Consider the following 20822-nt stretch of genomic DNA (forward strand, 5'->3'; position numbering starts at 1 on the left):
CCTTCGGGAACTTGTCTCTGTAGTGCGAACTGCGGGCCAGCTTAGGCCTGGGCAGTTCGCAGGAAAGGCGGGGCAGCAGGACACACCCCCAAAGTCGGGGACTCTGGCTGTCTCAGCCTTTTCTTCACCAGCCTCATTCCCCCCAACTCTTTCAAGCTGAAGCGCCTCAGTCAAGGGGCCAACATGGCCACGTTAGTAGCTGACTCTCAAGTTCAAGAGAACGCGAAGACTGACAGATCTTTGCGAGTGGGGGTGCTGGTGGGAGGAGCATAGATGGGTTTTTCCCTTTTCCCCAGAGGTTTCTAGGTTTCCATACAAGAGAGCAGCCTGGATCTCTTTAACTATGGGAAATTATTTGGGATCTCTCCAGGGTCTTCTGCTTCTCCCAGGGCTGATTGATCTCTGCTTCTTTCCTCAGTCCCGTCTCCTAACTAAACTGTGTAACCATTGCGTCAGGCCAGCCCACTGTTTGTCTCTGCACCCTCAGGCCTGGGGCTCCTCTGCTGATGAAAGCCAGGTCCCACACACTGGAAGACCAAGGGAGTTTTCCCTAGAGGACAACCCTGCAGAGAAACACTCAGGGCAATATTGCATCTGCAGTCCCCAGAGACAGCCAGCTCCGCTCTGCCTTTAGGCTCAGTGGGCTTAATTCTCTATAAGGGAACTTGGGGGAGGGGCTTTTTCCCCATTCATTCCTAACAAATGCCTAATAAGCACCCACTATGTACCAAGTATCTGGGGACCCAGGGTATATTAGGAGCAAAAGATAAAACTGTTCTCAATAAAACTTACATTTCAGTATAAAGCAAAAGGGAAAAAAAAAACAAAAGCAGGGCAGAATAGTTCAGGGCGGTGACTAGAGGTTGTCATCAGAAGCCAAGCCTGTGAGCCAAGCCCCGGTGTTAGAGCTTTATAGAAGGGAGAGGCTGAGCAACAGAGTTAAGATAAGCATGCCATGCCGGTATCTTTAGGAACAGGACTAGAGTAAGCAGGAGAGGGTGATGAAAGGAAACTCAAGCAGCCGGTCTCATAGAGCCTTGCAAGCACCCTCATGATGCTAATCTTTAACAATCATGAAACAGGAAGCCATTGGGGGATCTGAGCAGAGGAATGATCATAGCACATGCATTTAATTCCAGCACTCAGAGAGGCAGATCTCTGAGCTCCAGGCCAGCCAGGGCTACATTATGAGACCCTGACTCAAAATAAATACAAAAACAAAGGGTTAGGTATGTAGCTCAATAGTACACTGCTTGCCTGGTATGTAGAGGACCCTAGGTCAACCCACAGCCGTGAAAATAAAGTAAAAGACAAGAATAGAAACAGGAGGTCTCAGCTGAACATAGTGGCACAGCCTTTAATCCCAGCACTTGAAAGGCAGGCAGATCTAAATTCAAAGCCAGAGAGTCTACAAAGCAAGTTCCAGGACAGCAAAAGCTACATAGTGAGACCCTGTCTAAAAGAGAAAGAAAGGAAAGGAAAGGAAGAAAGAAAGGAGAGATTTCAAAGAGGCTTCCAAAATAATCCAGGGAAAGAAATGTATGGTAAATTTATATCTGGAGCCAGGCAGTGGTGGTGCACGCCTTTAATCCCAGCATTTGGGAGACAGAGACAGGCGGATTTCTGAATTCGAGGCCAGCCTTGTCCACAGTGAGTTCCAGGACAGCCAAGGCTACACAGAGAAACCCTGTCAAGAAAAACCAAAAAAATAAATAAATGAAAAATAAAAAATTGCATCTGGAAATAATGTAGTAATGAGAAATACTTAGGTTTGGGGTACTTTTAAAGTTGTCAGTGCTTTAGGCTGAGCTGTGGTATCTGAGAAAGGGGCATCAAGGATACCAAAGTTTTTGGCTTTCAGCACCTAGAGTTGCCATTTAGTAAGAACTATACAGCCTTGGTAGGAAAGGCCTTTCATGTAAGCTGAACGCCTGCTCAACACTGCCAAGGAGCTGGAGATCCCAGAGCAGGTCTGCACTGAGGCTGCCAGTGGGGGGATGGAATCTGAGCAAGCACTGCTGAGTTTACTCTTCCTTCCCTCTAGTTCTGTCTCCCTTTGGCGGACTTGAGGTCTATCTGGGATTTAGAGAAAACTTAGTTGGCCAGGACTTTGCTATTATGTAATCAAGACGGCAAATGTCAGCAACTAAAAATAAAGTTAAGCCTGCCTCTGTCCTTGGAGTTGGCTTCAGGGACACACACGCTGCAAGACACACGCCTGTGTGTGTGTGTGTATTACAAGAGAAGAAATGGCTTCAGGGACACACCCGCTGCAAGACACACACACCTCTGTATGTGTGTGTGTGTATTACAAGAGAAGAACTGGAGCCTGGTCTGCAGAGTTGTTGAGTTCCAGAATTCCAGGATGCCCAGGGATGCACAAAGAAACCATCTCACAACCCATTTTAGAAAGGATCTAGAAAAGGGCTAGGAGGAGTTAGAAAGGATCTAGAGAGGGGCTAGGAGGAGTTAGAAAGGATCTAGAGAGGGGCTAGGAGGAGTTAGAAAGGATCTAGAGAAGGGCTAGGAGGAGGCTGGAGGTAAAGGACTGTTTTTTCCTTTTCTCCACAGTGTTCCAGAAGGAAGTGCATCTTCATACACCACCACACCTGAAAGCAGGTAATCTTGGCCACCCTCTCAGTCAGCTGCGAATGCTGCTCATGTTGCTTTGCTGGGGGAGAGTTAGACAAGGCCTTCATCTGAACAAGCTTTTGCTGTCAGACCATGTCTTTCTCTGACCCCATAATGTTGTTTGAGAGCTGGCTTTCGAAGTCAGCCTCAACAATGGCAATTGGTTTGTCTTCCCAACTCTCAGTCCACACCAAGATTAGACCCAAAGGACCTTTTGCCCAAGCTTCCCACACGAGAGAAAAAAAGAGTACAAATGGCCTGGTAATTGCCCCTGGAAATTACCAGTAGTGTTCCCAAGAGAGTTGAATACTTTTACTGTAATCCTGTAAGAATATATATGTATAGCCAAGCCCAGTGACTGTTCCTCTCTCAGAACTTGAGAGGATCCTGAAGTTATCTGTAGTAAATCCTTCTCAATAAAGGGTATGTTCTATCAGGTGTAGTGGTGCATACCTTTAGTCCCAGCACTTGGGAGGCAGAGGAAGGTAAATGTCTGAGTCAAAGCCAGCCTATTTTGCAGAGTGAGTTCCAGGGAAGCCAGAACTATATATACAGAGAAACCCTTTCTTGAAAATACACCCCCCACCCTCCAAGTTTTGTTTCCAGGAGCTAGAGAGATGACTCAGTGGTTAAGAGCACGTGCTCTTCTTGTAGAGGATCTAGTCTAACTCCCAGTACCCAAATGGCAGTTCAAAACCATCTATGACTCTAGTTCCCAGGGAATCCATTCCCTCTTGTGGCCTCCATGTCTACCAGGAACACACACACAGCACACATTCAGGCACTCACTTATATATGCATAGATAATAAAATAAATATATCTTTGGGAAAAAAAAAAAGATATTTAAGGTTAGGTAGCCAGCCTGGATTAAGCTTGGTAGTGACCAGCATATAAATGAAAACAAAACAAAAAGTTGGAAAGCTGTGTGGGGGTGGTGCATACTTTTAATCCCAGCCTTCAGGAGGCTGAGGCAGGTTGATCTCTGAGGCCAGTGTGAGTTCTAGGACAGGCAGGGCTACACAGAGAGACCCTGTCTTGAACAAACACCAAAAAGAATGGCAATGAGAGCCCGGAGAAAGCCTATCAGTTCCACACCCATGCTGCCTGTGTGCCGTACCTGAGTCAGGTTTCCAGCAGCCACAGAAGGTGGCTCACATGGCCTGGACCTCCAGCTCCAGGAGAGCCAATGAATGCTGCTGGCCCCCAGACACTGAATTACATCCGTTTCAGGGTCCTGGCCATGGTGTGCATGTGATCATCTGGACAACTTTTGAGAGTTGGATCTGGCAGGGTCAAAGTCAAGGCTGCTAGGCTTGAGAGGCAGCCATCTCCCCATCCCGACACACCATCATTAGTGTGTGTGCAGGTCAGAGAACAACTTGTGCGAGTTGACTCTTCACCTCCACCCTCTGCCAATGTAGCCTTCAAGGAGTGACAACCCATGCCCTTACCTATCGTGCAAGACCAGTAAATTTTAAATTCTACGTGTTAGAAAAGGGACAAGGTCAGCTCACCGACTGTGGTGAATGGAATGTATGTCCTTTCCAGAACCTGGTCCACGTGCAGTCATGGCAGCTGAGTCCCTGCCTTTCACCTTGGAGACGGTGTCCAGCTGGGAGCTGGAAGCCTGGTATGAGGATCTGCAGGAGGTCCTGTCCTCAGATGAAATTGGGGGCACCTATATCTCATCCCCAGGAAACGAAGAGGTGAGTGAGAATGCTGGTCCTAGGATGGGCGAGCAGAGTGATGGTGTGGGTGCCTATAGCCCCAGTGCTTGTCAAGTATAGGCAAGAGGCTCAGTTCATGGCCAGCCTAAGCTAGAGTTTGAATGTAGCCTATACAAGACCCTGTCTCAAAAACCAAGCAAAAGTAAAACCCCAGGAAACTGGGGGTTTGTATGCCTCTCCTGAACTAATTAATATCTATCTCCCCTTCTTCATTTCCTTAAAGGAAGAATCAAAAACCTTCACTACTCTTGACCCTGCGTCCCTAGCTTGGCTGACAGAGGAGCCAGGGCCAACAGAGGTCACACGCACATCCCAAAGCCCTCGCTCTCCAGATTCCAGTCAGAGTTCTATGGCCCAGGAGGAAGAGGAGGAAGAGCAAGGAAGAACTAGGAAACGGAAACAGAGTGGTCAGTGCCCAGCCCGGCCTGGGAAGCAACGCATGAAGGAGAAGGAGCAGGAGAACGAGCGGAAAGTGGCACAGCTAGCTGAAGAGAACGAGCGGCTCAAGCAGGAAATCGAGCGCCTGACCAGGGAGGTGGAGACCACACGGCGGGCTCTGATCGACCGCATGGTCAGCCTGCACCAAGCATGAACAGTGGGCATCACCTCCTGTCTGTCTCTCCGGAAGTGTACCCAGCACCATCGCGCCAGCGCCAAGCATGTGACCCTGCACTGCACTGCACATGCTGAGGAGGGGACTGAGGGTAGACCAGGAGAGGGCTCGGCTTGCACATAGACGGTACATTGTTTATTACTGTCCATGTCCAGTAAAGTGACTTTGTGTCAACAGCCTCTCACTTTTTCTTCTTGCCTTTAGGAGTTTCAATGGGTTTCCCCTCAGCCAAAGCCAACTGTTTCTTTAGATCCAAGAGTTTAGCCACCTCTGCAGCAACCTGGTTCTTGTCTGCCTTCTGTGCTTTCAGTTCCCGGACGACGTTGCCCTAAGAAAAGGAGCAGGGTGAGGGGGAGGCAGCAGTCCCATGACAAGGACCTGTGTAGGTTCAGTACTTCCTCTGCTCAGGGTCCCCGCCCACTTCATACCTGCTTGGTCACCTCATCCGTCAGCGTTTGTATGTGCTGCGAGCCTGCTGCTGTAACTGCCTCCACAGCTGCTGGCTTGGGGGAGCCTTTAGCCTAGAAGAGCAGCACAATCGTTACTTGTTGCCATAAACCCCTCTGGCCTCCAGTTTCCCATAGCATCGCAGGGAAATGGTTACCTTTAACTCCAAGGACTCTTCTAGCTAAGACAGGAAAGAAACGTAAGTGAGGAAGCAGTAAGGCTAAAGGTGGAAAGAGAGAGTCAGGATACTTGGGGAGATTGGGGGGCACTGCCAGGGCTTTTGCTGGGGGAGAGCACAGTCCAGCTTGCTCACCTGACCCCCTCCAAAGCGCTGCCTCAAATTTTCAATCTGGTCATTTTCCAGTTTTTGGAACAAAGGACTGACCTATGGAAACAAGTATGAGAGTCAGTCCCTGATAATCTCCAGCATGGCAGAACACGTCAGAAGAGCACACCCCCCCACCCCTCGGCCCCCCACCCCACCCCCACCCCCCGACCCCCGCCCCGGCTTTCTGCATTCAGAGATCCCAGATGCTTTAGGAGGAACAGGAGTGTGACATAGTTCACAAGGGCAGCAGTCACTGTGGAAGAATGGGACTCTCCAGTGGGGAAGCACAGGGCACAAGGGGACACCGTCAGTGTCAGAGAAGAGGGCTGTCAGCACCACCAGGTCATGGTGTTTCTTACCCAACATTTCTATTCTCTGCACTCACTGGCTTCTGGCATGAACAGCAATAAGTATATACAGATAGCACCACACTCACAAGCCGGAGTGCAGAGTTAGGGAGGGCTTCTGAGAATAGCCGTAGAGCCCCACACCTACGACAGAGACGTTTAGGTCTCTACTAACCACACCCCAAAGGCAGCACTGTAAAAACAAGTGCCACCAACATTAATGAGACCTACTGTGCCAATTCGGTGGCCTGCTGGCAAGGTACAAATGAAGCTTGTGGCAAGGATGCGGCAGGCTGCAGGTGGGAGCTGCAGCTGGGTCTGGATGGTAGAGCTGACTGTGGGCATGTATGGCTGCAGCATGACAGACAGCAAGGCAGCCATGTTCACTGCCATGCCTGTCACTGTGCCTGCCCGCTGCCTGAGAAAGAGAGACATGTCAAGGTCACAAAGATGTAGCATGTCATTTAATTCCTATAGCCAGCCCTAGCTCCTGCACACACCTGTCCATCTCACCACCTTTAATCCGTTTCCAGGGCTCATTCACTTGAATGTATTGGTTGCCATGGCGAGATATGGTGAGGATACTGCGCAAGGCATCCCGGATCCTGGGAAGGGAGGAGGCAGAGTGTATAGGGCTGCAAGCCATACCAACATATCACTGACTAGACCGAGCTGGAAGTCACTTACCGAACCTTTTCCAACAGCTGGTGATAGTGCTGGAGTTCCCAAGAGACATGGGCCACCAGGCGTCTGTCATCAGGGGTTAGCGCCATCTCAGGCACACAACCGCCAAAAAACTTAGAAACAAACATGCCAGCTCTGAGGGAAGAGAAAAGAGAAGACAGAGTTACTGCCAGGTTTTTAGAGAAACTTCATCCCACTTCCATAAGTCTTCATGCTTGGGCCGCCAGATGGCTCAGATGCCACCAAGCTCGCCGACTGAGTTCCATGCCTGGCTGGCATCTCCGTGGTGGAGGGAAGAACTGAGTCAGGTTATATGCTGATGTTCATGGCACACTATCAATCGCACCCCACAACAAACAGGAAATAACTGTTAAAAAACAAAACAAAACAACCAACCATACAGGAAGACTTAACTCCCATGGCATTCCTGCATAAGCCTGACAATTCCTGGCACTTCAAACTAAAAGTAAGGTTAAAGTCTACATCCTCTCTCCCAATAATGTAATTCTGCAAATAGAGAAATAATTACACAATACATTTTTAGAAGTATTAAGAATTATCAAGTTGAAGTATGTTATAAGCTAACAAATATTCTAATGAAGCTGCTAAACATGGTTAAGGGCTGAACTAAATGTCCAGAACTCTGACAGAAGAGTCTTGAGTGCAGGAGGCACCCGCATGTCTGTGTGTGCTGAGGATGAAACTCAGAACTCTGAATCTGCTACACAAACACTGAGCTGTGTCTCCAGCCCCAGCCTAAGTCTACAGAAACACTGTCACTGAGCTGCGTCTCCAGCCCCAGCCTAAGTCTACAGAAACACTGTCACTGAGCTGCGTCTCCAGCCCCAGCCTAAGTCTACAGAAACACTGTCACTGAGCTGCGTCTCCAGCCCCAGCCTAAGTCTACAGAAACACTGTCACTGAGCTGCGTCTCCAGCCCCAGCCTAAGTCTACAGAGACACTGTCACTGAGCTGCGTCTCCAGCTCCAGCCTATGTTGTTCCTTTGGAGAACGGCTACAGGAGCAGAAACACAGCAACTGCAGAGAGTGAGCCTATGGCTCAGTTCTAATACCAAACAACCCCTATTCACTGAAACACATTAGTGATCTGAAGTCTAACTTTGTTGTGCAGAGAGCATGCACCCCCAGTTCTAGAAAGACCTTCAATAAGAATATAACACATGAAGATTTGCTTTGTGACCAATTCCATCAAACCACCTGGCTACAGCTGACCTGCCTCAAGAATGCACAGCTTAGTGTGCGCTGCGCGGCAGTCAATCCCACCTCCTTGCCTCCCTGCCGGGTGGACCTCTCCCCAGTTCCTCCTACCTGTTGATGAAGTTGCCCAGGTTGTTGAGCAGCTCAGAATTGTTTTTAATCAACAAGTCTGTCCAGGAGAAGGCACTGTCCTGGCCCTCAGGCCGAATGTATAGCAGATAGAATCGCCAGATGTCAGCAGGGATTCCTGTATCCTTGGCCATGTCTCCAAACACTCCTATGCCCCGGCTCTTAGAGAATTTCCCATCCTCATAGTTCAGGTACTCTGGACAGAAGAGAAGGACTCGGGTCACGCCCTTCCCTCCCTGCTCTTTCCCAAGTGCTGACTGTCCAAGGACAACTCTCCTTGAGGAGCTTACACAGGCCATGGAGTCCGTGCTGCTGTTCTGGCCTCTGTCTCTTTGCTTATACTCCTAGGTTTAGCTTTAGATTTTGCTTTCCAGTTCTTTCCAGTTTCCCCCTGTGGATGGCGTTCTCAGTTTGAACTATTCCCCGTCTCAGCTCCTAACCGAGAACCCGCACGTCTCCAGGCTCTCCCACGCACTGCCTTGGGCCTCACGCCCTAGGACCATGCCACAGTGCTCTGCCAGCCCCACCTGCAGCCGTGCTCTGCCAGCCCCACCTGCAGCCGTGCTCTGCCAGGCCCACCTGCAGCCGTGCTCTGCCAGGCCTACCCGCAGCCGTGCTCTGCCAGCCCCACCTGCAGCCGTGCTCTGCCAGCCCCACCCGCAGCCGTGCTCTGCCAGGCCTACCTGTAGCAATGATGTGCTTGACCAGGGTGTAGTTGTCCTCAGCTCCTAGGACTGAACACGGAAAGACCAAGCCATGGAAGGGAACATTGTCTTTGGCCATGAACTGGTAAAGGTCCACCTAGGAGAAGATATTGGGAGATTGCCTGAAACTCTCCTCCCTGCGGAGCAGCCCAGAGCCTGCCTCTTACCTCATACCTCGTCCTACAGACAGGCACCAAAACCAGCTTACTTGTTCTGGGTTCTTCCACCATTTCTCCCATTGGTCTGTGTAGTTGGCTGTGATGGACACGTAGCCAATAGTAGCATCAAACCAGACGTAAAATACCTGCAGGGATACAAACAGAAACCAACCCAAAATTTCAGGCTAAGAGGAAATATCATAATTTTTTAATCAGTTAGCCCATGAACTGAATCCTGAGACTGAATGTTTTAAGCCATGACTAAAGGCTAAAGGTATTTACCTTGTCCTCAAAACCTTCCAAGGGCACAGGCGTTCCCCATTTGAGGTCTCTGGTGATGCATCGTGGCTTGAGGCCATCTCGAAGCCAGGAACGTATAATGAACCTGGCATTGGGTGTCCAGTCACTGCCAGGCACTGTCTTCCCCAACCAGTCCTCCAGACGCTTTTCCAACTGAGATGAAGAAAAGACCAACAGGACAGAGGACCCAGACAGGATGACACCAAGGTCAGTGAGTAAGGCGCTGCACAGCTAAGTCAGGACTACATATGTAAAACTAAAGATTCATGGCTTCAGGGACATCTAAACAATTGTTAACAAACTCATTCAACAGAAACATCCACAGCCAGGCTATGGTGGAGCACGCCTCCCACCCCAGCACTCGGAAGCAGAGGTGAGCCTGGTCTACAGAGCCAGTTCCGGGAAAGTGAAGTAACCCTGTCTTAAAAAAAATTCCCTCGAGTCTTTAAGATGTGTATGTAAAGAAATGCTGTCTGTAAAAGCAAAAACATTGAAACTAAACTGAGTACAGTGGTCTGTGGTTTATAATTCTGGCTCCTCAGAGGCAGAGGTGAGAAAAGTAAGTTTAAGAACTTGTGAATGCTTGGCACACACTTATGTATATAATCAGGAGGGGTGTGTGTGTTTGTGTGTGTGGGGGTATGTTTTTGTATATATAAACAATTGTAGAAAAAGCCATGAGAGGGAGCAGTTGGAGGAAAAGGGGAAGTAATATAATTACATTTTAACTTTTTAAAAAAAAAGTTTAAACAACTGAGCAGTGGTGGAGCACGCCTCTTTCTAATCCCAGCATTTGGGAGGCAGAGGCAGACACATCTCATCTCTGTGGATTTGAAGCCAGCATGGTCGACAGAGTGAGTTTTAGAACAGCCAGGGTTACACAAAGAAACCCTGACTCAAAAAAATTAAAAAATAAAAATTCTCACAGTTTAGATGATGAAGTATGGTATTTGAAGTATATGCATATAATGAACTATTACAAGGCCATCAAATTTTTTTAAAAAATGAGATTAGGGGATTAGAGAAAAAAGGTTTGTGGTTAACAGAAGTGGCTGCTCTTACAGAGGACCTGGGTTTGGTTCCCAGCACCCACACTGCAGCTCACAACCAGCTATAACTCTGAACTCCAATTCAGTTCCCTCTAAGGCAGGGGTTCGCAACCTTTCTAATCCTGAGACCCTTTCATACAGTTCCTCAAGCTGTGACCCCCCCACCACAAAATTATTTCATTGTTACTTCATAACTGTAACTTTGCTACTGTTATAAGCCACAATGTAAACATGTGATTTGCAGGCTATCTGATACCGGACCCCTGTCAAAGGGTCATGGGGTCCAAAAGGGGTTGTGACCCACAGATTGGGAACGACTGCTCTGAGGGCACTCTAGGCATGTGGTGACAGGAACACGTGCAGGCAAACACCCATACACATAACATAAAAATCTTAAAAAATAAAAATAATGGGGCTGGAAAGACAGCTCAGCGGATAAGAGCACCAACTGCTCTTCCAGAGGTCCTGAGTTCAATTCCCAGCAACCACATGGTGGCTCACAACCATCTGTAATGGGATCTGATGCCCTCTTCTGATGTGTCTGAAGACAGCTACAGTGTACTCATATAAATAAAATAAATAAATCTTTAAAAAAAATAAAAAATTTTGGAATTAAAAGTTTGGACTATGAATGGCAGGTGGAAACAGCTAGGCCTCGTTCCCTATCTGTCTGTAACCGCAGTACTTGGGAGGCAGAAGGAGGAGCATCAGGAGTTCAAGACCACCCTCAGCTAAACAGCGAATCCAGCCCAGCCCACAAACCCTGAAGGAGAAAGGCCTGGGAAGTGGGCTTGGGACTCACCCTGTGCTCTCTAATCTGTTTCATCAGAACAATGTGTTTGCTATTTTTTAAAATACAAGTCTTAGCATTATTTTGCCCAAGCTGGCTTTAAGTTCATGAATCTCCTATCTGGTGCTTCAGCCTCTTTAGTGCTGAGAATGCTGGGATTGAAAGCACACGGTCACCACAACTGTGCCAGGTATAAGCTTTGCCCAGTACCAGTTATTAAATATAGTGACTTGGACAAACTAGGCCTACCATAGCTGTGTTTTTGAGCTATTTAAATGATTACTGGAAATAAAAATACTCTTCAGAGGATCCAAGTCCCGGTCCTAGCGCCCATTCTGGATGGCGTGCAATTGCCCATAACTCCAGCTCCAGATCTGATGCCTCTTCTGTCCTCTTCTAGCTGCACACACATAGCACACAGGTTCACATGCATGTGTCCTCATGTACTCGCACACACACACACTCACTCACAGACAGACCTATACACACACAAATAAAAATACAGAAAACCAGTGTGTGGCTGTGGCAGGGGCTGCCTGACTCACCTTAGGCAAGTCTAGAAACAGGTGCTGTGAGGACCTCACCACAGGGCAGGAGCGGCAGATTTTGCACTGTGGTTTCTGTAAAGAGAAATTCCATACAGAGGGTGTGATCTTGCTGGGAGTATGTAGGACCCGGCTGCAGAGGAGGGAAACTGTCCAGGCCAATCAGCCTCCCAGCTCAGAACGAGCACACCCCTCCCTCCGATTGTGGCCTCCGTGTGTGCACACTGCACACAGCTGTAACAGAGACTTATGTGCACACTGCACACTGCTGAACCACCTGCTCCTGAGACTCAGGTTCACACACTCAGTCCATGCAGCAGGGAGCACTCAGCACTGGTCGGCTACAGCACCTTACTACTCAGCTTGCTTGACCTACCTGGGCGTGGGGCTAGGAGGGTGCTGTCTTGATATATGTATTTTGTGTGTGAGTGTGACCATGTGGAGATCAAGTCTGTTTTCTCCTCCCACCGTATGCGGTCTGGGTTTCCAGCAAGTGCCGTATCTGCACAGCCACCTTGCCAACCCCGACCGAGGTGTGAAGGTGAGACACGGTGAGTGTCGCACAGCTCAGCTGAAGTCCACATCTGTTTCCGACTGTTCTTTACAAGTCTGCAGGCACTCCATACTTAGCAAAGCAAACATTGCCATTGCATCCAGCTCTGAATCTTGCCTATGTTCACAGACAGCACTAGCCACGCCCATCTTCCTACTGTGTGTTACTCCTGTTAGCCAAGTATTCTACCACTGATCTACACATCCAGCACAAGCCAAAAAAGCATCCTGCTTGACTATCCAGCATTTCTTAATTACTTAAGTAATGAGTAAAGCAACAAAGGAGCAAATTTAGACAAGACAAAGTAAGTAACAGAAAAAGAATAATCTGCCGGGCGTGGCGGCACACGCCTTTAATCCCAGCACTCGGGAGGCAGAGGCCAGCCTACAGGCAATTCTAGGACAGCCACCTAGCACTGATCAGATGGCCGATTGCTAAAGAAACCTGTCTCTGTCCCAGCCCAAGCTAACTACAGCATAACTGCCCAGACAGAAATCAGCACAAGATTTTAGGCACTGAACATTAAAGTCCTGGCCAGGTGGAAGTGGCGCAAACTTTGAATCTCAGCTTGGGAGACAGAGGCAGGTAGACCTCTTGTGAGTTCTAGTCCAGCCTGGTCTACAACCCTAACCCTACAACTCTAACCCTGAAGAGTCTGTCTTTAAGTTACAGCTGTACGCTCACCAGAGCCCACAGCTCCCACAGAACAAGCCTGAATCTGCTCCTTCCTTGCTTTTCTCATAATCTTTTTGATAAATCATTTTATTGATAAGTAATTAATAAATGTTTCCCTTGGGCTTCCTTGAGTTCTTCCTCCTACCTTGAGCTCAATGGCATTGATGAGCTTGCCACACCTGTCACACTGGTCACCTCGGGCCTCTTCATAGCCACAGAAGGGACACACACCCTCCACAAAGCGGTCAGCCAGGAAACGTGCACACCGCTCACACCGAAGCTGCTCCACAGTATCTCGCAGCACAAACCCCCGGGTCAGCAACCTCTGGAAGATGTCCTGGGTGATTCTGGCAAGGCCAGCAAGCAAAGGGTGAGAAAGAACAGCCAGACCAGTGTGGACTCCTTCCTCTGTTGCTCTAACCAGAGACGAGACCTCATTCCGGGGGAGGCCTCCCACAGTGAAGCCTGTTCCTAGCTAGGACCCACTGGATACCACCACGGTGCTCTCCTGACTCCAACTGCCCAAACAGACTCTTCCCACTTCACAGCTCACTTCTGCTGACTCTATATTTACATGGTGTTTTGGTTTGTTTCATGGGTTTTGAGAAAGGTCTCATGAGGCCAACACTAACTACCACTTCAACTCCTAACCCTCTGCCTCCACCTCCCAGATGCTGGGATTGTAGGGGTGACTGACAGCGGAGTTTACATCTGCATTCATTTTACACTGAGCCATTCGGCGTTAGGGCGGAGGTGCACAGCGACATCAACTGCCCTGCCTGCCCACAGCTTCTCTAAGGACTTTTCAGGCAGAGGAAGAACGAATCCGCGTTACAAACACACATAAGCAGGGAGGGAGGAGTTGTTTTAAAGATTCCATGCCACGCGGGAGGCAGAGGCAGGCGGATTTCTGAGTTCGAGGCCATCCTGGTCTACAGAGCGAGTTCCAGGACAGCCAGGGCTACACAGAGAAAGAAACCCTGTCTCGAAAAACCAAAACAAACAAACAAAAACAGATTCCATGCTGGGCATGGCAGCACATACCTGTGCTTCCCAACCTTTGGAAATCTGAGGCAGGAGGATTGCCACAAATCTGAGACCATCTTAGGCTACACAGTGTGACCCTGTCTCAAAACCAAGATTCCTAGGCAACCAGAGGGAGGAAGCACTACACGGAAAGGAAAGCAGGAAATCTTTTTCCTTCCCGTCCAAGGTCCTCCTTCAGGCCCCACCCTAGTCCCTGTTCTGCCTTCCACCCGGATGCTCGGAACCAAAGCTCAGGCGACCGTCCCTCCTCAGACACTCTGTTCCTGTCTTTGCGGCATCCTCCTTACACCTAGCCTCCCCTTCAGTCCATTTCTGCCTCATTCTGAGGAACCTACTTGGTCTGCTGAGGAGTGGTAGTGCGCCCGAAAGTATCGAACGATATGCCGAACCAGCGGTAGATGTCAGCATGGATGGCATGGTACTTGTCACAGATTTCCCGTGGGGTTAGGCCCTCCTCCATGGCCTTGGTCTCTGTCGCAGTACCATACTCATCTGTACCACACAGATAGAGGGTATTCCACTGGCGAAGGCGACAATACCTGGAAGGAGATGGTGGTCATGGGGGGACTACTCCAGTCCCAACCTCTGAGGCATCCATTTCCCTCGGGGCCCACTCCACCCTCTGGAGGACATTCCTCCAGCAGCTGGCTCCACCTTGCAAAGACATCAGCACTGAGCACACAGCCAATGATGTTTCCAAGGTGGGGGACATTGTTGACATAGGGGAGGGCACTGGTGATGAGAACATTCCTCTCTCCAGGCACAGGCAACCTGGTGACAAAGAAGAGAGAGACTAGTCCACAGCAGAGATGCAAATGTCCTAACACGTGCACAGAACACTGGAGGACTCAATCCAGGTGCCTCAGATCACAGTCTTTCCTCCCAGGGAGCCAGAGTATGACCCTGGCCTCGCTGGAGAGAGCTCTGCTCAGCCAGCAAGCTTCAGGGGCAGCTTTGTGCACTACACGCAGCCCATCCCAACAGCTCCCTCTTTCACTGTCAGCACCTTAGCGCATTCTCAGGCACAAACTCCCAATCACAATGCTCCCTGAATGTATCTGCCTGTCATTCACTTCCCAGCTCTGACCTCTTCTTACCCAGTTCAGTGTTGATAGGTCTGTAGTCACAACCTGAAATCATTACAGCTTGTCATCGCCACACATGAACTGAACCAAATCCTTTCCTATCCTGGCTCTTCTCTTCCTAAAGCATCTCCTCCTGGCCTGGCCCAAACCACACGGCTCAGTGCATAAAGTGCTTGCTGTAAAAGCGTGAACACAGGAGTCTGGAGTCCCCAGACTCTACATAAACGCCCGGCAGGTACAGTGGCCTGTCTATAACCTAGCACTGTAGCAGTCAAGGCACAGCTTATAAACAACATTAATAAATAGCAACAATACAACAGCATGCTATAATAAACAACACGCTATAATAAAAGCTGTTTAAAACTTACGGATGCCTTGGCAGTGGTGGCTGAGACAGATGGATCTCAGAGTTCAAGGCCTGTCTGCTCTGCAGAGCAAGTTCCAGGACAGCCAGGGCTAGCTACTTCAGAATAGATTATTTCTGGAGTTTCTTCATTTAAAATTCTCAGACCTGGGCAAAGCTTTGAGATGGGATCTGGCGTGTGACTGCTGACTGGATGTTGACAAGGGACAAAACACAACCGAGGTCTGAAGGGGAAAGCAGCCTGGCCGGGGCTGCTGAGACACCTCAGGCAGCCAAGGGCTTGTAACACAAGTCTACCATCCTCAACTTCACCGCTGCAGCCCAACGTGGACAGGGAAAACTGACTTCCGCAAAACTGTCTCTGACCTCTACACACAGGGTGGTATGTGTGCATCTGCATTCTCTTTCACACACACCACACAGAGTAAGAAGACAATGTAATTTGCATATGGTCTTGATTTTTGCAGTACTAAAGATTCAGTCTAGATCCTTATGCATGCTAAGCAAAAACCCTACCACTGACCCTGGACCTTTTTGCTTGATTAGTGGATGGTTTTTAATGACAGGATGGATCACTATATAGCCAAGGCTGGCCTAACCTGCTGGTCCTCCTGCCTACTGGGACTAACCTGCTTATGACACAAGTGGCTTCCAGGACATTTGTTTACGTTTTAAGACAGGGTCTAAGTAAGTTGCCCAAGATATCTTGAGCTTGAAATTCTCCTGTCTCAGCCTCCCAAGGAGCTGAAATTTCAGGCTAAGCCAAAGGCAGCTGGCCTATAGGTAAATACCTTAGCCAGAATGAACATATAAAACAGTGGATCTCTTGGTCAGTCGAGTGAAACAGTATATCTCTTGGTGATGGTGACAGGTTAGCCAGTACACACATGGGAAACAGTGTATCTCTTAGTGGGCATAGTGGCACATTATCTTCAACCCTAGCAGGTTAAAGGCAGAGTCTTTGAGGCAGAGACTGACAGAGCTCTGTGAGTTCTAAAGGAGCCTGGTCTATACAGTGAGTTCCAGGCCAGCCAAGGCTAAAGTCCATCTCAAAGGTAGAAGTGGGGAGACCTGCAGAGATAGGTGAGGGGTGCTGCTCTTGCAGAGGCTCACAGCCATCTGTAACTCCAGATGCCCTCTTCTCCACTACATATGTGTCCTCCATAGGAACCATGCACACATGTAGTGCACATACATACGTGCAATAAAAACAGTAGGACACATGAAATAAAAACAAGCAAACCCCATGATTTTTGGAGTGGGGCAAGAATGGCTCAGCACACATATGGAGGTCAGAAGACAACTGGGTATAGTCCATTTTCTCCTCCCACCTCTATGTGGGTTCTGGGGGTCACATTCAGATTGTTAGGTTTATGCAAAAAGTGCTTTACTGGGCTGGTGAGATGGCTCAGCAGTTAAGAACAATGATTGCTCTTCCGCAGGTCCTGAGTTCAATTCCCAGCAACCACATGGTGGCTCACAACCATCTGTAATGGGATCTGATGCCCTCTTCTGGTGTGTCTGAGACAGTGACAGTGTACTCACATACATAAAATAAACAAAACTTAAATAAAAATTCATAAATACACAACTGTCAATATTGTAAACATCTCTTTACCTTACTGGCATCAACATTCCATGAGCAAAGCAGAGGAGCCTGCTTTGTTACCTGGCAACTGTTTCCAGTAACAAAACCAAACCTCACTCTCGGTGTCTACTCACACTGGATGCTGCTGGAGCTTTAGCGGAGGCAGGCTTTCCAGACCCTTCTCCCACGCGGCAACAGCTGTAACGATGTCCTCCTCAGACAAGGTAGCCAGTTCCTCTTCCTACCAAGAATCAACATGAGGAGGGCCCACAGGGTATCAAACAACTAAGAAGGTGGCCACAATCAACATCCGCCTCCCAGACACCTTCTACCTAAGGCCCTAAGGCTCCGTGAGGGTGCCCTGCCCAGTTCCAAACCTCCAGCTCGTTGCTGACAGTTCTCCCCTCAGGAGGCGGGGGCTGAGGCTGTGGCTGTTTCTGGAGGTACAGACGAAGTGCCAGGACACCCTGCTGTTTTAGCACCGTCTCTGCAGCTCGCTGACACGGTTCCTGGGTACTCAGTGTCTGGAACCAACTTTGCAGGGCACCCAACTCCTCTGTGGGTTTAACAACAAAGTACAAACATTAAGGATCAAGACTGGGCAGGCCGAGGTGGACCTCCTCCCTCTGGAGGCTTCTCCATGCTTTCCCAGTGACCCTGGCCATATTCGGCTACAGTTTCCCCGTCATGTTGCACCTTCAAGTGAAAACTCAATACCCTACTGTTCCACAGCCCTGTACCAAGTGCTCAGGTTTGGGGGTGAAATGATATGTACAATTCTCACCAGGGAGGTAAGCTGGGTCTTGCAGTAAAGGATACAGTGCTCCCCACAAAACAATGTCAGCTAGAGATTCTGTGTCCTAGTTGGAGAAGAGAGAAGTGCACAGGTGAAGCATTCATCTATGTCCCAATAGTGATAGCTAACCTTTGCTACTGCCCCGGCTGTCCTTGCCAGTCTGACCTTACTTGCAGAGATCTGCCTGCCTCTGCCTCCAGAATCCTCGGATTCAATGCATGTGCCACCATACCCACCTTTTCATTAAGCTCGTATGTTACTATACCTCTGTTTGTTTGTTTAAATAAGGTGTCACATAGCTCCAGCTGTCCTGTCCTGAGCCCCTGTCCAGCTGTCCTGAGCCCCTGTCCAGCTGTCCTGAGCCCCTGTCCAGCTGTCCTGAGCCCCTGTCCAGCTGGCCTGAGCCCCTGTCCAACTGTCCTGAGCCCCTGTCTAGCTGGCCTGAGCCCCTGTCCAGCTGGCCTGATCCCCTGTCCAGCTGTCCTGAACCCTTGTCTAGCTGGCCTGAGCCCCTGTCCAGCTGGCCTGAGCCCCTGTCCAGCTGGCCTGAGCCCCTGTCCAGCTGGCCTGAGCCCCTGTGCATCCAAGGACGGCTTTGAACTTCTGATCCTTTTGTTTCTACCTCCCAAAAGTCGGGATTACAAATGTGTGCCACCATGCAGAGTTTTTGCTTTCTATGTGCCAAGTACTAAGTGAGTCAATGTGTGCTTTCTAACATAATCCTTAAGATAGCTCTAACTATGGCAGGAACTATCACTTCCATTTCACAAAATAAAATAAAATAAAATAAAATCAAGGACTAGTTGTGGCACAGGCCTTTGATCCCAACACCTGGCATGCTTCTTGAGTTTTGGTCCAGCCTGATCTACAGAGTGAGTTCCAGGACAGCCAGGGCTACACAGAGAAACCCTGTCTCGAAAAACCCAAAAATAAAAACAAAAACGATAACAAAAATGAAGAATTAGTGGGTTTAAGTAATGTGTCAAGGTTACCACGCTAATAATTAGTTGTTGGGGTCTGAATACACTTTCCCCACAAAGTCCTGTATCATAAGCCTTCCAGACCCCACTTCAAGTCAACTCACCCCAGCCAGGAAAGGACAGTTTTGACGACTCAAGCTGTGATCAATGTGAGTCAGGACTCTCCGAAGTGGGCCAAGTATATCTTCCCCTTTCTTGCCTTGAACCACTAGACAGTGTAGGGCAGCAGACAGAACTGGCTAAAATGCAGGGGAAATGGGTCAGGATGTTCATACAGAGGAAGGACAGGCTGCCCTCACCTCCCTGATACACGGATTCACCTGCAGTTCTGTTGCCTCCCATTCCAGCCACTGGTTGGTGAGATCATCTTGTTCCCAGCCACATAACAGAAAAAAATATCTGCCCAGGGAGAGAAAGTAAGTTGAAGCATCTGTCTAGTTCATGGATGAACCCACAGTAGAACAGTATTTGCAAATAAGGTCACAGAAAGATTAGTGATTCACCCTGATTTGGGCACCTCCCCACACCAAGAACCAATACTGACCGGCAGATTGCACTAGCAGAGAAGAGGTAGTTGCCACTATCCAGCTGCAAGACAGGGACCTTAGGCCGGGTAAGGAATGGTACCACACACTCTGAGACAGAGGAAAATGGGTGAAAATCAGGGGTAAGAAAATAAATGAGGAGGCTGGAGAGATGGCTCGGCTGTTAAAGAGCACTGACTGCCCTTCCGAAGGTCCTGAGTTCAATTTCCAGCAACCACATGGTGGCTCACAACCACCCGTAATGAGATCTGACACCCTCCTCCAGTAAATCTGAAGATAGCTGCAGTGTACTTAGATATAAGGCGGGGCGCAGCCTGAGCAAGCGGGGTTGACCAGAGCAAGCGGGGTTGACAGGAGCCAGCAGAAGTCCTGAATTCAAATTCCCAGCAACCACATGATGGCTCACAACCATCAGTACAGCTACGGTGTACTCATATATACATTAAATAAATAAGTAAATCTTAAAAGAAATGATTTGACGTCACATTGTGTGCTGGAGGCCTGGGTTTTCAATCTACAGTTTCGAAGGTAAGAACACTAACCGGGGAGGGGTGGTGGTGGAATATGCTAGAGGGGCCAGCTAGTGTTCAGTTGAGACTGCCAACTGCAAACAAGAGGTAGAGTCTACAGAGAGGTATAGAATAGTGCTGCAGTCAAGCTGTCAGGGAGGATCTGACCAGACAACTCTTAGAAAGTCACCCAAAAAAGTTGTCTGGGAATACGCAATAAACTTCAAGGACTGAGTGTGCACATGTCTGTACTGAGGTCCTGGAAGGAGAAAGGGGCTTCCCCAAAACGACACGGGAGGTTGGAGGTGATCGCGAGAGTGACCGGGCTGAGAGGGAGTTGCCATGATAGGTGGGTCCTGGAAAACTAACCAGAGGGGAGACTTAAAACGAGGTTTGAAGAGTACAGTGAGGGTAACTAAGGGAACTAACTTCAGAAGGGTTACGGAAACAAAGGTTGGCGTGACTAAAGTTAACGTTGAGTCGATTGGGGAACGGGCACTGGAGCCTGGCAAACAACTGTGAGATGAACACCCCTCACCCGCCGCCCACCGGCAGCCACTCCAGTACCTTCGGGGCCTACGGTGCTGATGAGCAGCTCCGCCCGACCCCGGGCCCTCGCGGCCGCAGCCAGCACGGGCAGGCTCCCCGGGGAACCCTCGCTCACGAACAGTCTCATCGTGCCTCGGAGCCCACGCTGATGCAATCGGAACCGGCCTCCCGCTCCTGGGTTAAGCTGCAAGGCACGTCGGGAAATGGAGTTCTGTGTCGGCCGGACGCTCGCGGTAGGCTCCAGGAAAGCCGACTACTCATCCCATCACGCACCATTACGAAACAGGAAATGGTTACCAACGAGACCCGGAAGTTGACGGTGCGGGCTAGCGTGGCACTCTGGGTCGGCCGGCTCCGAGAGGGTCCTTTGAACTGTTGAAGTCGGCCGCTGTAAAGCGATCCGATGGAGACGACGCGATGGGTGGCATTTTCTGATTCCTTACTGGTCGTTGAAGTGGTA

General features: G+C 49.4%; 2 protein-coding genes across 7 annotated transcripts in view; one reads left to right on the forward strand and one right to left on the reverse strand.

Annotated features, from left to right (window-relative positions):
• The window catches only part of Ddit3 (DNA-damage inducible transcript 3), a 5499-nt gene extending 348 nt beyond the window's left edge, over positions 1-5151 (forward strand). The window contains exons 2-4 of one of the 4 annotated variants that reach the window (XM_006513197.4): positions 2572-2619; positions 4181-4338; positions 4583-5151. In XM_006513197.4, coding sequence (XP_006513260.1) covers positions 4201-4338; positions 4583-4951 — 507 coding nt within the window. In that variant the 5' untranslated portion in view covers positions 2572-2619; positions 4181-4200 and the 3' untranslated portion in view covers positions 4952-5151. Of the gene's footprint in view, positions 1-2571; positions 4339-4582 lie in introns of those variants that run through there. The other 3 variants (NM_007837.4, NM_001290183.1, XM_030244867.1) reach the window with 3 other exon arrangements.
• Positions 5081-20646, reverse strand: Mars1 (methionine-tRNA synthetase 1). Of its 3 annotated transcripts, none has more exons than NM_001171582.1 (22): positions 20381-20646; positions 19304-19394; positions 19080-19158; positions 18864-18998; positions 17768-17843; positions 17361-17539; positions 17118-17224; positions 14601-14717; positions 14282-14485; positions 13045-13246; positions 11672-11746; positions 9270-9440; positions 9038-9133; positions 8809-8926; positions 8108-8321; positions 6782-6913; positions 6595-6699; positions 6326-6512; positions 5733-5804; positions 5577-5600; positions 5401-5493; positions 5081-5300 (listed from the first exon to the last, which is right to left on the reverse strand). In NM_001171582.1, exons 1-22 carry the CDS (start codon positions 20487-20489, stop codon positions 5154-5156), a joined length of 2733 nt encoding a protein of 910 aa, NP_001165053.1. In that variant the 5' UTR covers positions 20490-20646; the 3' UTR covers positions 5081-5153. The 3 variants fall into 3 exon arrangements, with proteins under 3 accessions (NP_001165053.1, NP_001003913.1, XP_006513631.1); XM_006513568.4 differs by having other exon boundaries at positions 5089-5300; positions 15400-17224; positions 20381-20481; NM_001003913.2 differs by lacking the exon at positions 5577-5600.
• Positions 20647-20822: the final 176 nt, after the last annotated feature.

This window comes from Mus musculus, chromosome 10 (genome assembly GCF_000001635.26).
Source record: "Mus musculus strain C57BL/6J chromosome 10, GRCm38.p6 C57BL/6J".
NCBI classification, from domain to species: Eukaryota; Metazoa; Chordata; class Mammalia; order Rodentia; family Muridae; genus Mus; species Mus musculus.